General features: G+C 48.5%; 1 protein-coding gene across 1 annotated transcript; it reads left to right on the top strand.

The window, feature by feature from the left end:
• Positions 1–395: 395 nt before the first annotated feature.
• Positions 396–14,668, top strand: EMP1 (epithelial membrane protein 1). The gene is made up of 5 exons (XM_082308913.1): positions 396–516; positions 11,861–11,978; positions 12,897–12,999; positions 13,107–13,247; positions 13,857–14,668. The coding sequence occupies exons 2-5, from the start codon at positions 11,901–11,903 to the stop codon at positions 14,018–14,020; spliced, it is 486 nt and encodes a 161-aa protein (XP_082165039.1). The 5' UTR covers positions 396–516; positions 11,861–11,900; the 3' UTR covers positions 14,021–14,668.
• The last annotated feature ends 2,686 nt before the right edge of the window (positions 14,669–17,354 follow it).

The raw sequence follows: 17,354 nt of genomic DNA, 5'->3' as shown, positions 1-17,354 counted from the left end.
GCCTCACCATGCCCCCTGCCAACCGGCTGTTTGTTTGAGTGATTGTATTGTTGAAGTCCCGTTGCCACATTTGTAACTATACATTTTTTTTTATGACAACCAGAAGTTTTATAAACAGATGCTGTTGTGGGCCTCTATTACTCAGCTGGATCAGCGTCAGTCGTTTTTCCAGGCTGCGGTCTCTGTACTGCACACTGAGTCAGACACAGCCCTGCACAGATTTCTTTGAATCGCTGGTTTCCTCCCAGCGACTCTTGACACCCTGCCAACAAAGCAGGGCGTAGCTCATTAATTTCCCCCCCCCCCCCCCCTTCTCCCTCTCTTTAAAGGCAGACTGATTCATAGTAACTCCTTTAAAACAGAGTGGAAAGACACCACCCTCCTGCACCACCAGAGGAAACTTAAACCACCACCAGGTCACTCCCCTTCACTACAGCTCCGCACTCCAGGACATCAGCACTGCAGCCCAGCACGCTCCTGCTCCCACAGGTGCCAGGACCAGCCCCAGCCCACACGGTAAGAGCTGTTCTCGAAAATCCTCAGCAACTTTTCTCCCTTGCTGGCAGCTGCTCCCCTCACCCAGCAGCTCCAGCCTGCTTTTTTCCTCTGCTCCACCACTTCTCTTCAACTTGGCACACAAGCTGGCTACGGGATGCACATTAACCTGTCAGCTTTTGCTTTGAAATCCAGCTGTGTTACAGGGCAACGCAACACTGCAAGGTGCCCCGGTTGTAACCGTGAAGTGCTGGCAGTAGCAATGTTATTCTCGCCTCCAGGGCATGTGCAGCCAGGGCGCAGGCACGGGGCGCCCAACCTGGGCCAGCCCCAGCATAGGAGCTGCTGCACACTTTTGGAGTGGCATTGTTTACAAATGCAGGAAAACGCCTGCTTGAAATTAAGGCTGCTGGTTCAGCATTTCTGCCTCTCACTCATATTTTTCTCTGTGTCTCTCTCCCCTCCATCGGTCGTTTGCCAAGCTTTAATTTAAAACAACAATGATCATTCCAAGTGAAGTCTGAGAGGCCCCAAAAGTTCAGGCTCTGGGGTACAATGGGAAGAAGCTCTCTTTTTCCTTTGGGGTCCCAGCTCCTGAGGCTGAAGCCAAGCCCCAGTTCTTAAGCAAAGCCACACGATGGGTAGAAATGCATGCTACACCTTCCTTAGCAGCACAGATCCTGGAATGGGGAGCACTGAGAGGCGAAGTGAGGGAGCGGGTGGAATTGCTAAGAGCACTGCAGGCTGCATGATGGGGTGTGGTGGGGGGAGGCACTGATGGGAAGCGTAGGATTGCAGAGACTGGCAATTTTCCCTATTCACCTGCCTTTTTCAACGCAACCTCCCCCTCCCTCCCTCCCTCCCCTTCTTCACCAGTACTCTCACTTCATCTGTCTGCTATGGTTTGTATCCTGCGGTCAAAACCCTGAACTATTTTTGAGGTCTGAGAAAGGGAGTGAAGCAAAGCAAGTTTGTTGGCACTAGGCTTTGGTTCCTGTTGCAGGAACCCAGCACGCCCCTGCACAGTTTCATGGGTCTGAAAGAGACCGAAACAGTATTTAGCCCAGTCCTGCTGGGAATGGCTGGGGCTCAGGCTGGTGCTGTGGACAGTTACTGTGCGAATGGCCAAGAAGCGGAGCTGACCTTAACCTTACAGCAGAAGGATGGATTTTGTGAATTTCAAGGTGCCATCTGGCCTTATTGCTTGTAGCTCGATCATGCAGGGGTGCCTCGTGCCTGAGAAATAGATGTGTTTGAGTGGTAGGGAAGCTGACTGAGGCAGCGAGTGTTTCCAGGGCAGTCCGCAATCAGTCTGGGTAAAAAACATTTTCGGAAGTTGTTATTTACCACGATTAACAATGAAATCGGTTTGCAGGAAAAAAAAAAAATAGTGCTGTGGCCACAGAGCAACTTTCACTCAAAAGCTTTGAATTCCTCAAGACATCTCTGAGAGCAACTTTGCCCATGAACTGCCCACTTGACGTTTCTGGATGGAGTGGGATTCTTTTCTGAGCAAACATACAAGAGGGAGCTGGGCATGAAGAGTGTGAAAACTTGGAGCCCATTAGCTATTCTGGCTATGATAATGGGGGTTTAAATCAGCCGAATGCCTCCACCGAGCCCACCTCACACAGCTGCGAAACCTGGGGACTGTGTGCACTGAGAGAGTGTGGGATTAAAGGCAACTTATTTCTATTATTTGTTCCCTTGAGGATCAGCATAGGAAAAGGATCAAAACTGGGGTATCTTACTATCACTAACACAGCAGTGCCTGGAACCACACCCTGAAATGCAGCTCCTTCATGCGAAGCACTGCACACCCACCTAAGGAGTTCCTCCCAGCAGGCTCCCACGGAAGCCCCCCCCCCCAGCTATGACTAACCATTCAAGCACGTGGCACACAGTCCGAGCCATTCATCCCGGCTACTCTTGTGTAAGAGCTGGGCATCTCCACCGGGCACGTGCCATCCCGAGGTAGACATCTGAGAGAGATGGAGTCGAGCCACACCCAAGGACACGTTAGTGAAGGAGGGACTTGGGATCTTGTGGAGAAACTCCCCATTTTGGAGTGGGTGCCTAAGAGCTGCAGGGTTGCTAGTGTTCCCCAGTACCCTGCTGAGGACAGAGAGCTCTAGGCTTGGAAAACCGGCCCTTCTGGCCCAGCCAGTGGTCTTTGAATTTTGCAGTGTGCGAGTAATGCAAGTGCATGCGGGAATTACTGTTTGGTGGCCTGGGGTGGAGAAGAGATTGTATTTTGAAACAGTTCTGGGAGATCTGCTGATAATAGCCAGCATTTTTCTGGTAAAAGACCCACCTCGGGGCCGCCTTTATAATGAAACAGGGCAGATCTGCTGCAAGCATGAATCCTTCTCTCTCTCTATTCATCACTCTCCCAGCTGCAAGGCTGGCACATGGCACTCAGCCTGTGCCTGCTTGAGTTTTCTCAGAGCAAAAGCGGCAGAAGTGGCAGGGTACAGCCTTCTTCCTTAGCCCTGCCTGCTCCCACAGGGCTTCACAGGCCCCATCAACCCCACGTAGTAGCCGTGACACCCCTTCCACGGCACGTTTCCATTTGCTTACCACCTCAATTACCTTTGGCTGCAGGACGGGTGATCTCCACTGAGTGCTAAGCCCGATGGCGAAGGGGGAGGCACCTGATGCTGGGCTGGGATTTGCCCTCGGATACTCAAATGCCCCACAAGGCAAGAAATAGCACTACTAGACCCCTTTGATCTCAACGGGCTCCTGTGCCTGTACCCTTCAATAGGACGGTGACAGCACTGTCACCCAACACAACACAGGGCAGGCTGCAGGGGGTGGCACTCCTAATTTTTTCCCTTCCTCCTGTTCTCCTGCAAAAAAAGTAATTAAAAAGGTCTAAAAGATGAGATTTCTTTGCTCTTCCTTCAAGGCAGGGAGAAGTAAGAGACCTAGAGGTGCTCTTTTACAACTCTAAAAGGGAGGGCAAGGAAGTGGATTTCCTCTCTCCCCATCTGAAGATGGATGCTTAATACTTCATGGGTCTTTTCTGCTGAGGCAAAGCAGCGTGCAGAGGAAAAGAGGCTCTTCTCCATGGCCCTGCTATTTTGATATCCCCTGCCAGGACAGATAGATAACTAACTGGTAGCCACAGTGCTTTAATACTGGCCCTGAATAAATGTGCTGAAGCATCAGCTCAAATATGACTATACAGATCCTCTGTCAGAGCCAGTCCACACTCAGTCATCCCACAGTATGACACAGGGTCCAGCAGCAGTTCCCCATATCAGCTGCCCAGAGGGAAATTTAGAGTGCCTTCTTTCTTAAGCTGCTTCCTGCTGTTACATTGCAGGGAGCACAGCAAAGTAGCACATCTGGGGGCTGCAATCTGGAGCATGATTTCTTCAAACCCTGCTGGGAGAGTTTTGGAAAGTACCTCCTGAGTTAGAACAGCTAGACAATGAACAAAGGAAATCCTGGCCAAATTTGCAGCTCCACGCACCCTCCTCCTCCTGAACTGTTCGCAGCAGGGCAGAGAGTACATGGAAGCTGCTCTCTGAGTAAGACCAAATGTAGCCCATGCGTTGTCATGATAGGGAGGGATGGATTAGGACAACTCAGCAACAGAACCCATGTTCCCCAAGATACTGACTGGTTTGCCAAGCTCATAATTAAGATCTATCCCCTTTCCCCTATGAAAACCAGTTTGTACTGCAGGACTGGGGAGACACCCACGGTGAGAGTCCAAGGACAGGTCCTGGGCTAGGTCATCCCCAGCCATGCAGAGGAATGCAATGAACTATGAGCATTGAAGTGGCTGACGGCAGGTGAGCAGTGACTCATGTCGAAGGCTTAGCTCTTGTGATGTGGGGCCACCTGGAAATGTGTTTGGATTAGAGGAAATCCAGGGCGAGAGCCTTTCCTATCCTTTTGCCCTCACAGGGCAGAGTCTGCTCAAGGAGATGAGTTGTGAAAGCAGCTGCCACAACTGGGTCCAGCATTCACATTCTTCTCATTCCTGAGAGACATCTCCCCTACCGACCCCAGCAAGCCTCTGGAAGGGAGAGTGAGAGCCATGGGGGCAAGAAGGAAGAGCTGCAAAATGCTCAGAGCTCAGAGCAAGCTGGTCAGTGGGTTGCGGAAGACTAGCTTCAGGAACGTGGACCGCTGCTAAAGGAAAGCTGGGCTCTGAGGCTGGCACAGCTGCTGATCATGCCAGCTCAGGCAGCTGAGCCAACCTGCCTGCTAGCTGGCCTCCAGCAGCTGCAGCCAGGCCAGCGTGGTGTGCCCTGACAAGGGGAGTTCCTGATGCCTCGTGGAAAGCCATTTCTGCATGTAACATGAGCTAGAATGACCCTTACACCACTCTGCCAGGCCATACTAATCACAGGTGTAAGAAGCCCTCCTGAAGTCAGGTGGGGCATTTTTCCTCACGACCACCTTTACCCCGCCCTGCACAGAGCACCGACGAACTCCAGGCTGCACGGCATCCTCTTGTTTCTGCTTCATACTCATGCTCCTGCTCCCCCCAGCCCATCACTCGTGCACTGTGGGTTGAAAGGAGCTATCACACGATTTTGCAATTTAATACTGCACAGTCTTTTCCAAGCTGGCTTGCAGGGACAAGGACACCCTGGAGGCAGACTGGCCCAAGAGCTCAGACTCTTTAGATGTCTAAGTCGCATTGACCTCAGTGTCTCATGGGCTGTACTGACATGTTCAGAGGTTTTGCAGTCTTGAGAGAGAGGGATGCTATCTGATAAGGAGCCACTTCTTTTTCAGAGTTACCCTCCCTTGAAAAAAAAAAAGGAAGATCTTTACAAAGCTGTCTATGTAAATCAGAGAACTGCAGTTTTAATTTAAAAATGCAGCCAAAAGCACAGCTGACATGGGGTCCACGGACCTTCCACCTCTATCTAAAGGCTGTTGCAAGGAGGAAAATCAGAAAGTCCCACCAGAAATGATCTGTGCACTTTTGCTCACACCACTCTGTAACCTGAACTTTGCTGTCAGAGCTGTCAGATGGTTTCTCCCACGTGGGCACTGTCAGTGTCAAAGTCGCACAGATAGATACATGCACCCATAAGGAAGCCATGCATGAGTAAGCACGCAGACAGACACACACTCACACACGCGGTTCAGCTCTGCTCACAGGGGAACCACAGATGCACACTCCCATTCATAGAGGGAGCCACACAGAGCTGCAGATGCACACCCCTACGTACACCACGTCATCGCCCAGACCGTCAGTCCTCCCACAAATGTTTCTCGCATATCTCGGCATCTTGTCTGAACCCCTGCAAGTCCCAGCAACTCCCGTGTCTAATTAGCCCACCTGGGGACCATCCAACACACTAAGGGGTGAGGGTGCTCCCCATTGTACCTCCAAAGGTGCAGAGGAACACTTCTGTGCTTCCATTAGCTCTGAGGTCCCCTTCCCCACCCCTCCCTCTTACTCGCTGCCCATCAGCCCCAGCCTTTCCTTGGCGTGCCTAGTGTGAGGAGTGACAGTGTCTTCCTCCAGCAGCGGCTGCTGGCTGCCTGCCAGGCCCCAGGCAGCTGTCTCTTCCCCTTCCTACTACCAAGTGAGCTTTGGAGTTTCTGTTGATGTTGAGTGCTCGAGGGTGGTTTCTTCTGGAGAAAATGCCAGTTTCTCACTGTCTGCTCTGGAGCTGTGATATTTCCCCACTCTCATATGAATCACGAGCACAAGAGCTGGAAAACCCTTGTGTGTCATCTTTTGTGACTCCCCCTTGCATCTCTGGGAGAGTGGAGGTTTGTTACCAAGGGTGGATTCTTGAGGACTTTGTCTGGCCCCACAAGAAATGATTCACATGCTGGGGCTTTTCCACTCCCCTGGGAAGGCAATTCCCCCTGATCCCTTGGAGACCAGAGAACGCTTCCTAAGAACCAAACAAAATCTTCCATTCACTTAAGCTTATTTTCAGTTGTAGCCCCTCAGGCTGCTCTACACTCTCCTTTTGGTTGACATTCATCTGCTACTTTTACAGCCTCACTGTACCCCATGTCATCACCACAGCCACCACCCATGCACACACAAAATCTTCTCACTGCCATAAACCAGAGGCTCCAAAGGTCTCCATGTGCCCATGCACACCTCCTGCCCAACCCTTTTCCCACACATGTGAAATCTCTTTCTAGAGGCACCAGCCTACTCATCCACATGTCTATAAAAAGCATCTGACTTGTAAATTGAGTCAGGCCGGTCTGTCAAAACCGGGTTGTCAACAGCAGTGCTGGCATACAGTGATTTATAAAAGTCTGGAGTCAGCAAGGACTCTGGATTCAGCTGGATCTGAAGCAAGAAACAGAGAAAAGGGTGAAAGCAAAAAGATCCTCCCTGTGGTTGTTTACAGTTGTCATGAGCTTTCTAGTAACAATGTGATGGGTCCAAAGTCACCATGCCACCAGAATATCACAGAGATCTTCACATCTTTGCATCCTGCCAAATGACCCTGGGCACGATGAGGACTCATGCTCATATTGCACACAATGACAAGGCGTGCAGTTGTAGCAGGGATAAGATGCAGTCAGGCCCTCAGCTCAGTCAAAAGGCAGATCTACAAATTCTGCAGAAGGTTTTATCTCACCCTAAGGTTTCCCTTTCTGGTAGCATCATGGCAGCATTGCTATTTGTAAGTTGGCTTTGCACTGAGGAATGTATCAGTGACAGAGGTGGCAGTTTGTGGCTGTCTCAAACAATATCAAATAGTTTTTATCTGCTGTCCTGTCCTATCCAACTTTCCCCTTCTTTCCCAAGTGGCCTTGGCCCTGTTTTGAACCGCCAGTATTCCTGGTGTGATTCTGTGCCACCTCAGACAGTGGCCAGGTTCACGTGCTTTCTCTAAATATTGGACCTCCTACTGTCACCATCAGAGAGAGCATACTGGGTGAGACAGATCACTCGTCTGACTTACTACTGCATTGCTTATATTCTGTGGTGGCAGCTGGGGAAGGCAGAATTTCTTTCATCTCAGTTGCTTTCAATCTATGGAGATTTTTGTTGACATTCTGGCCAAAAGCATTTGCTTTTCCCCTGAAATGCCATCCTTCCCTTGTTGAGAAACTGAATGTATCAAACCCAAGGGACTTCAGCGGAAAACCTGAGTTTTAGAGGAGTCAGAGGTCACCATGGTGCTCACAGGTGGTGCAGTTTAGATGTCCTCTGCTCCCTGGACACTATAGGCTGCTATAGGCTATTGGCTGAGTTCTCCCCTCACCCAGCATTACTCACAGTACACCTCACCAACTCACCCTGGGAGAGGCAGTCCCAAGCAGGAACCTCAGTTCAGATAGGAGAATGGGAATGGAAGCCAGATGAGCTACATCCCTTAGGAACACTTCAGATCTGAAATATTTCAGATTTAGTTGAGAGTGCTCTAATTTTTCACCCCAAACAACCTGATCATTCCTGCAGAAACTTCTTGTACACTTCACCTCCACTCCTTTCACAGCAGTGCACTTTCTGCCAGAAGCAAAGTACCACTACCTAATCTTGCTTACCCTCTTGAGTAACCCACTCCCTATATTTGAGGAACTATGCTGTTGGCCTTTGTCATATCTCCAAGTGGCACTTTGCATTTCATTCTGATGCTTTGCTAAGCAGCAAACCAAGAGCAAGGACTCACTTCTCCAGATCTCCCTCCAGACAGAAGGATCCAAAACACTTAAGTAGACAGAGGGGCGATATGGGTGGCTACACTTCGCCTGCACAAGAAGATTTTGTCTTAGTTTTTAATGCATAATGCTTGCCTGCTTAAACTTGAACTAGGGTGCAGCAGAGCTATGTGTTGCTCCCCAAAATGTGTACTCCTGCATGGTCAGAGAAATAGTCTCTATACAGATAAAAGTCTGTCATACTTATCTGTAGGCTTTTTTGTGCTGAAGGCTGCTATGGTGATTGTTATTCATGGTTACTGTTGGTGTGGCTTGTTATTTCCCCTCATCCATCATCCCAGGAAAAGGAAACTCAGTCTACTGTCATCAGTGCAAGATCTCTTTAACCACGCAGGCTGTTCAGCAGGTGCATGATCTTCACTCCTTCTTCCCCACCAGCATGTCCTACCTCAGTAGTCATTCTACTTTCATGTCTCAGCTCTGTTTTTCTTGGCTTAGCTGGGGTCTCTCCTCTGGAACATGTGCCAGGAGGCTCAATGCAGGACTCACAACCTGGTTGCTTGGCTGGTTCTTGAGAAGTCCTAAAACTGACAGTGTCCTGAACACTTGCAGGGTTAAATAGTTGTGGTTTTGAGAGCTTTGGGGTGAGTCAGTGGAAAAAACTGGCAGCTCTAGGAAGGCTAGGACTGACTCATAGCCCAAGAAGAGCCTGAGGAGCTCCAAATCCAGCTGCAGTTTAGGTAGGGGAATAAAAGAAAAGGAATTTGCATGCAATTGTGTCCTATTGCTCCAGCAATGTGACCCCACCCTGTAGCGGAGAAAGATGTCTCACACTTAACAAATGGAAAGAGTGTCCTGTCAGTCACCAATGCTCTGCTGGCTTCTCTGTCTAATGGGAGGAAAAGTCCATGCCGTGCCGTCAGAGACAGAGATGACTCTATTTCAGTGCCGTTCATTCACCCACTGCTCCTTTGGAATTGTTCTCTAGTGTTTTATTTAAAAGGCAGGGAGAGATGATGGAAGGGGAAAGCGAATGAATAAAGAGGGAGGCTTGTGCTTTAAGTCACAAAGAATCAAAACTAAGCTGTGAGCACATATCCCCGGGGGAGGATTTGATAGCGCATGTATTCAGGGAGAGGTGCTGACGTTCTCAGGAAGTAGATGCACCGAAAGCACCTGAACTAACAGTACTCTCAAGCAGTGTGAGAACAGGGCAGAAAAAGCAAAGAGAATAAAGGATTTGGTTTTTTCTTAGCATATTGGTCAAAGTTCTGGGCGTAGGGTTTTTTTTTACATTGAAAAGTAACATCCCTCATTTTCATTTTTGAATGCGAACAGAAGATGCATTTAAAGGGACTGTTCTAGTCTTTTAGGGTGTCATGAAAGTAGGTTTTTAGTCTTTCAAGTACAGGGCTTTTTTGAAGGTCCTCAAAACTAATCGGCAAAAAAACTGCTGAATTCGTTTTTAAAGAGGCCATGGAAAAATACATCCATCTAATAAAGAAGAAAGTTTAGCCACTGTTCAGTAAAGGCAAATTTCAGAGCAGGCAAACTTGCCACAATTTGGTGTATGCATACCAATTCACTATGGTGGCAAGAGCACTCATTACAGTTTGTGTGAGAACCAAGGTAATCAGAAAAAAGGATGACAAGTAGTCAAAGGGATGGGAAGATTCGACTCAGAGGCTCCATTCAAGGCACCTGCTGCAGATATGTATCTTAGTCATGGTAACAGCAATAGTTTCTCAGCTCAAGGTACAGTGGTGATATCCATATCAGTTGCCATCCAGCATTTTGAAACCCTCGTTCCTTTTGCAGTCAATGGAAAGAAGGGGTTTAATGCTTAGGTCAAGTGTGTTCATGTGGTAGCCTGCATATAGTATTGAGAACTTGGATTTTAGCGATGCTGAATTCAAATGACTGTCACTGCAGTCAGAGAAGAATTCCTAAGAAGGCTGTACTTTCTCCAAGATCATCATTAAGGGAAATACTGTGACAAGAGAGGGCACAGTGACCAGGCCATCCATGCAAATCAAGCCCTAGAGCATGAGGAGTTTGCTAGGACACCCCAAAGCAGACAAGCAAGCCTGGCCCATGTTTAGCAAGTCAAGGCTAAACAACTCCAGAGAGTTCTCCCAGGTGAAGGAAACCTCACAGTGGACAAGTTCTTGCTGAGGAGATAGGACCAGTCACCAAATCTAATCTGTCCTTCTAAGGAGTGGCCTCATTTGGGTGGGAGGAGTGACTTAACAGAGCTGGTTCCTTGAGATCCTGAACTCGGAATTCCTCCTGGTCATCAGCTAATGCTGAACTGGCCAAAGAGCCACTGATGGAGAAGCCTGTCTGCCCGCTGTGGTTTGGGAAACTGTATCCAAAGCAGTGCAAGGAATAGCTGCAGCGCTTTACAGGAATACACTCCCACACATGGCCACAATGAGAGGAAAGACAGGAGTGGAGGAGGTGGAGTCATTGAGTAAAAAAACCCACATTACAAAGCCTTTTGTTACCGTTTGCTTGGAAGACATCATAAAGTATAATTGTGTTGTTCCATGACAATGTTACCACACCCTGTACAAATGGTGACAGAATCAAAACTTACCTGAGTCGCCTGGACCAAAATAACTTGACAGCCAACATTAATCACATACTTGATACTGCTCTTCAGTACCACTTCAGTACCAGCACTACCAAGAGAAAGAGCAACACAGCCCTGTGAGTGGATCCAGGAAACTCTTCTGCCTGATTTCTGTGGCTATACTGCATGATTACTAATAAATGCCTGGAAGGAGAGGAAATATGCTCACTCACTTTGTGTGAATTGTCTGCGCTCACCCTCAAAGCTTACATTTGTTGCTTGTATTTCGCATTTTCAGGGAAGAAGTCAGCAGCCTTGATGAACAGTGTCATGAGAGCTATCTAAAGAACATTGCCCTCCCTTCCCAATCACATGTTCATCAATGACATGGAATCTTATAAAAAGTAAAAGCTTGCAGGGTAGAGAGGCAAAAAACCCCAAAACAATCCAAAGAGGAATTTGCATTACAAGAGAATCTTATTGCAGTAATAAAGTGATCTGCATGCCTCAGGTTTCAAAAGGGATACAGGCAGTTTTCATTACAAACCTAAGCATCTTCCTCTGCCCCAGAACACCTCAGTGGCATTTCTGTTCTGGTTATTCTGTTCTTCACATAATGGAGTGGGCCATTGAGTAGGGGTAGCCCCCCCAGTCCACTCTCCACCGCTGCTCAACACCTGATGCACCCAGGCACACACAGTCCTCCACACCCCCTGTCTGTGTCCCAGACTGGCTGGAGGAGACTGTTCTTCGAGAGGGAAAGGGAGAACAGGAAGAGAAAATCTTTCCTGACCTCTGTGAATCCTGTGGGCAAAAACTCGTCTTCCTGGAGTGTAGGCCTGGAGTATGTAATTTTTACTTTACATAACCACACACTAATTTAAGCAACTTGTGTATGTACTCAGGCTATTTTTAAAATGCCCCCAAGCTAACTACCCCTGCTCTACATCTCCTCCCAAACTGGTTTCCTTACCTCCAGGCTTTCTTTAACCTCTTGAGCAACTCTCTGGGGGATTTTGACAAAGGTTTTAGTGATTTTTTTTGTGACTATGTGCTTCCAGAATGGATTTAAGATCAACCTGTTTTCTTGCATGTAAATAAAGGTTATAGTAATGCTATTCTTTGATTCAGCCCTTCCCTTCACCTCCTCCCTCTGTTCTTGTTCTCTTCCAGATCTCTCTGTATCGGTGACACCACCTAGAAGGGATCAAAGATGTTGGTGCTACTGGCTGGTATCTTTGTGGTTCACATTGCCACTGTTATCATGCTCTTCGTCTCCACCATTGCCAACGTAAGTAGAGACCACCCTGGATGAGACACGGCTGTCGCCTTCTGGAGCAATAGCTAACCCTTCATGCAGCTGGCAGGGGGACAGGTGGGTGGGTGCTCAGGTCTACAGGTGAGAGACACCTGCTCATGGCCATGAGTAAACATGAAGCAGTGATGGGTGTGCTCAGGGAGCAGAAAGGCAGCTGGGGTGGTACAGGAGGCAGCCTCTGCCTGCCATCCTTCACTCCCAAATCCCAGAGCCATCAGCACCTCAACACTTTTCATCCAAGAAGAGCAGGGGAGATCAGCAGATGACAGCTCTGAAGCAGTATTTATCATCCCATCTGGCGGCCTGGCTGTTGCACAACTGGGCGCCCTCCCATGCCTGTCTGTTTTGACGGCAGCAGCCCGCTGCTGGGAGCTGGGGGGTCGCCAGAAGCGGAGCTCCCGGTGCTGCTCCTGATGGAAAGCCCGAGCAAGGGGATGCAGCCGCGTCCCCCCGGCCGCCGGGGAAACCCGGGGCGAGGGTGACCCCTGGCGGCTCGGCGGGGGCGGCGCGGCCGGGGTCTCCCCGCGCCCCCCTGCACCCCGCTGGGGCGGATTTCGGGCGCCCCTCGCACCCGCCTCGGCAGCTTGCTCGCCCCACCGTGCCCTCCTGCCGCCTCGCACGGGGAGAGGGGGAGGATGATCTGAGCGATTTCCCCCCGATCACGGGAACAGACCTCCCCGGTGTTTTGCCTGGACCCGATGCCTCCTGGCTTTGGAAGCCTGCGTCATCTCCCACCGGCTTCAGCTGTTCATCTGCTGCTGACGCTTGCTGGCTTTTTCAGCTCGTGGCACTTGGGCTACTCTTGCTCCCCTTATGGTTTAGTCTGACAACTGGCCAGAAGAGCAAGGAAGCTCCTCTCCCCCTTGACGCAACTCTCTCATCCTGTTTCAGGTTTGGATGGTGGGTTATTCCAACCTAGGAACGGCCTCATCGGGACTCTGGCTACTGTGCAACAAGACCTGCGAGCAGCTGCCAGTCAACAGTCGTGATGAGGGTAAGTTACATCTGCATTTTCATTGTGGTGATGAATTGTAGGACCTCAGTGCACAATTCCAAGGTTGAGGCCTGACCTTCTCAAATCTATTCCCTTTGTGTTCACAGCGTCCCTCAAAGCCGTGCAAGCCTTCATGATCCTCTCGATCATTTTCTCCGTCATCGCGCTTGTCATGTTCATTGTCCAGCTCTTCACCCTGGAGAAAGGCAAACGTTTCTACATGACTGGAGCCATCATGCTGGTTTGCTGTAAGTATGGGTGCCTTGCGATGGCTCTGCACGCGTCCCACTGCCTCTGCAAGCAAAAGTAGCTGCACGTATCATCTGCCACACATGGCCATCAGGGAGGTTGTCAGCCAGCTAAATGTTTCCAGTGGCCCATTTTTTTGGTAAAACAAAGCACTGAGGAATTGGAAAGTTTTGGGGCTTTTTTACTCTATATAATGAAAATATTTTCAGATTTTCATTAGAAAAGCCCAGTGGGTTTTGCAAAATACCTTTGAAAGACTACAAAAAGGATTCAAGTATTGTGGGGGGCAGGGGAATAAACAGTTAGACAGCTACTGCTCATGGGATTCAACACATACCACCAAACTGTCTGCAGATCTTATTACTGATTTCCTCCTGACAAAGGTTTATTCCCCATGGCACCCACTAAGCAAGCCCCAAGTGTCTTATGTCATCATGTCTGCAAGAGAAATTCTCCACAAATAAGCCTAATGGGCAGCAGCCCCTCTCTCATATGGCACAAGACACGCATTACAATCTCAGGGGACAACAGTACTTCAGAAGTCCTGCAGCAATGCTGGTTTCTGTGCGTTTTCCAACACTCTCTCTTTTCCCCCTTCCTTCCCACAGGGTTGTGCATTCTGATTGGAGTCTCCATTTACACAGCTCGATTCACAGGCAAGGTGCCCGAGTCCACAAGTTCTCACCACGGCTACTGCTTCATATTGGCCTGGATCTGCTTTTGCTTCAGTTTCATCATTGGCATCCTCTACCTTGTTCTTAGGAAAAAATAAGGCTGATGGGAGTCCAGGGGAGAGGGTTGGCTACTGGGAATGGGGAAGAATTGCTCTGCTGAGAGAACTGTTGGGCCAATAGACAGAAACAGCCACCGTCATCACCACTGCCACCACCACAGAAAAATCACTAACAAAGCTAGAATCCTCAGAAACTCCTTCACCAAAGAGAGGGAGAAACAGCTCCAACTGATCTAGCACTCCTGGGGCTGTTGCACCAGAAATCTGCAAGTGACCCAGACAGCTCTTCTCCTTTTCTGCAAAGTCACGTCATACCTTCACAAAGCTTCAAGCTCAGCAGTGATGATAGAAGGGCGCCACAAAAACAAGGGCTACATCTTTTTCCCTTCCTACAGCCCTTCTCACCTTTGGGTGTGCCTTGTGGGTTGGGCAGTGAGGTTTATGACCCTTTTTTTTGTCCATTGAAACAAATGGGATGGGCCTTTTGTTACAGTTTTTTAAATATATATATATATATGCACATATATGTGAAAGTTAAAGACATTAAACTGAGAAGCAATACAATAGAAATCAAATTAAATTTGTATTAAAATATCTACAGAAATAAGGCAGCAAATTTCTTTTGCTGTTCTGTTTACTATTTGACATTCCCATGGTTGAATCAGATGCAGGTAGGAAGGGCAAATATACAGGTGTGGATGATAGAGAGAGAGGGAGAGACATGGGGGGCGGGGGGAAGAGAGAGAATGGGGGTGAAAATACACAGGGGTTCCTAATTACAGAGGATGCAGTTGCTCAATGATGCACATGCAGGGAGGGAATCATCTGGGGGTGTGTCTACACTCAAATCTTCTGTTCAGCTCCAGAACATGGCAACAGCACTGCAACATCGCAGATCTTTACTGAGACAAGTACTTATCTGCAGGCAGGGTTTTTTTCCCACATTGTCACCCAGTACATGGTATTAATTGAGAGCCCCACCTTGTGACACAGCTCATCTCAAAGGCAGATGATACTGGTTAGCAGAGGAAATGTATTCTCTAATGAGAGACTACAAGGGAGGCAGGGCTTGTGAGTTCTGCTTCTTGCTGCACAACCTTAGGCCAGTCATTTAACCTGGTGCTTTTCCATCTGCCAAATTCTTCCGTAAAACTACACCTACCTCCCAGGGTTGCTGAGAGATTTTGAGTCCACTCTGTAATACAAGGTCCCCAGGCTGGCATGGGAAAGTAAGGCATTGGTACTGCTGCAACCCACAAATTTCTCTCCATTCGAAGAATCTCAGTCACAAGTGGCATTCGTAAGGGACAAGAGGTCAAAACTTCCTGTGACTCCGTCCACAACTAAAAGGCAGAGAGTATAAAAAAACATGCAGGTGCAGATTGTGCATGGATGCTATTTACCTCTCTCTCTCCCTCTTTCTCGCTCTTTCTGTTACAATTTCTTCTTATGTAGACTTTATCAATTTGGTGGATATATTCTAGTACTGTATGTTGCTGTTTCATTAACAAAGGTTATTTCATATACAGTCATTGTAAATATTTTGAAATGCATATTTTTAACTTTGAGGGTATAAAAATAAAATCTGATTCCCTTTATTATAAAGAGTTCTGCTCTTGTTTTTTTTTCATTAGTGTTTCAGATACTTGTTAACAAAAACATTTGCTGTTCTCACTGAATCAAAGCTCATCCCTTTAAGATGATGCAGAAATACCACATTCTCTTGCTTGTCAGTATATGAGATTTCCTGTTCTGGAGGGGAGGAGGAAGCAGAACAACTCTCAGAGCTCCTGTTTCAGGCTCTCTGCAAGCTCAAGCAGATAGTGTGAGGAATGGCAACACTCAGTCCCAGAGCCAGGCTTTGCTTCACACCCAGGAGAGCTGGAGATGTACTTTCTCACTCTGGCAGAATCTCACCTCTGTGGAAGCTGGTGCCTAAGATGCTGCAGGATTTTTTACACCTTAGAACAACCCTCAGCACAAGTGAGTCCCAAAACAAAATCACCGAGATGTTTGCCTGTGCCACGTGAGTTGGTATAGCTGTTGTCTCCTTAGAGTTGTCTGGTCAAACACCTCAGCAGCTCTAGAGCTTGAGCAAAGAGTCCAAAGCCCAGGGCACAGGCAGATCTCAGCAACTTGGTGCACAATCCTGTGAGCTGTGAGGTGAAGTAAGGCCTAGTGGGAATCAGTTGGGTAGGAAATTTTTCTTTATCAATTAATCCGCCTTAGGGAGAGCTAAGACACATGCTAATTGAGGGCAGAATGGTGACATGAATCTTTAGGAGCTGAAGTTTCACCAGAGAAGGACCTCATACACAGCAGGGTGTGGGAAGGCTCATGGTGTGCAACGGGTGGACACTTGTCTTGGTCTCAGGAGGTTCCAGGAGTCCTGCTGTGCCTTATCCTCCTGGCACTCCTATAAGTGCAGGGTAACCAAAGACCAGTCAAGCACTGGGGACAAGGCTCCTCTGGCTACAAGCTAACACTGGCAGGTGAGACATGAGCCAGTGGCTGAGGTGAGAATACTGGGGGATGTTAGCCAGGGAGGTTTGCAGGAGCACACCCACTGCTAGGCTGGTATCTGTGCCCTGTTTCTAGCACAGCACAGATCACATGTGACAATATGATACCTTACAGGATGACAAAGCAATCCCAACTTTGTTGGGATGCCCAGGACAGGTCACAGGCAATGGTCTCAACTTTTGAACAATGGTCTCCAACAACCTTTGCCTCACCACGAACTGTTGTCATTGGCAGCTCAGCAAGGATAGGAAGGCTACTGGACACTCTGGTCAGCTTGGTTTGCCTGAAAAACCACTTGAGCTTTTAAAGGATCAGTGCCCCAATCTACAGTTGGAAAAAATCACTGGGTCCTCTGGCATCTGGCAAACCTGGTTGATCTAGTCCCTGAAGTATAACCCATTCCAAATGAGACAGTCTTTGCTCTACACCTGGTAGCTCCCACCACCATCTTCTGAGTCCTGTTACATTAGAGGCTGGCAGGTAGGGAATCACATTGGGTGCCAGCAGGACAGAACATACCAAACAGAAAAGCAGATGCCAACAAAGATGATTGATCAATTACAAAACAGAAGGAAGCAGAAAAGGGTAGGAGCAAATGGCACTATTGGTTGTGTCATATGATGGGTGTTTGCTCAAAAATCTTCAACACAGCCTGAAACAACACTGAGCCAGAGCCACAGAGTCTGTGAGACACAAAGTCATGGCACTCCTGCAAGAGCCATTACAGGGATTTCAGGGACCAAGGCTCACAAGGACCAGGACCAAAACTGATTCCATTACTTCACAGCAGAGTCCTTGCACTAGGAAGAGAAGCCTTTGAAGAGGAGAAGCAGAGAAACACAACGATTCC

This window comes from Platalea leucorodia (assembly GCF_965183815.1).
Source record: "Platalea leucorodia genome assembly, chromosome: 4".
NCBI lineage: Eukaryota > Metazoa > Chordata > Aves > Pelecaniformes > Threskiornithidae > Platalea > Platalea leucorodia.
Note: the sequence above shows the minus strand (reverse complement) of the source record. Positions and strands in the feature narration are given on the sequence as shown.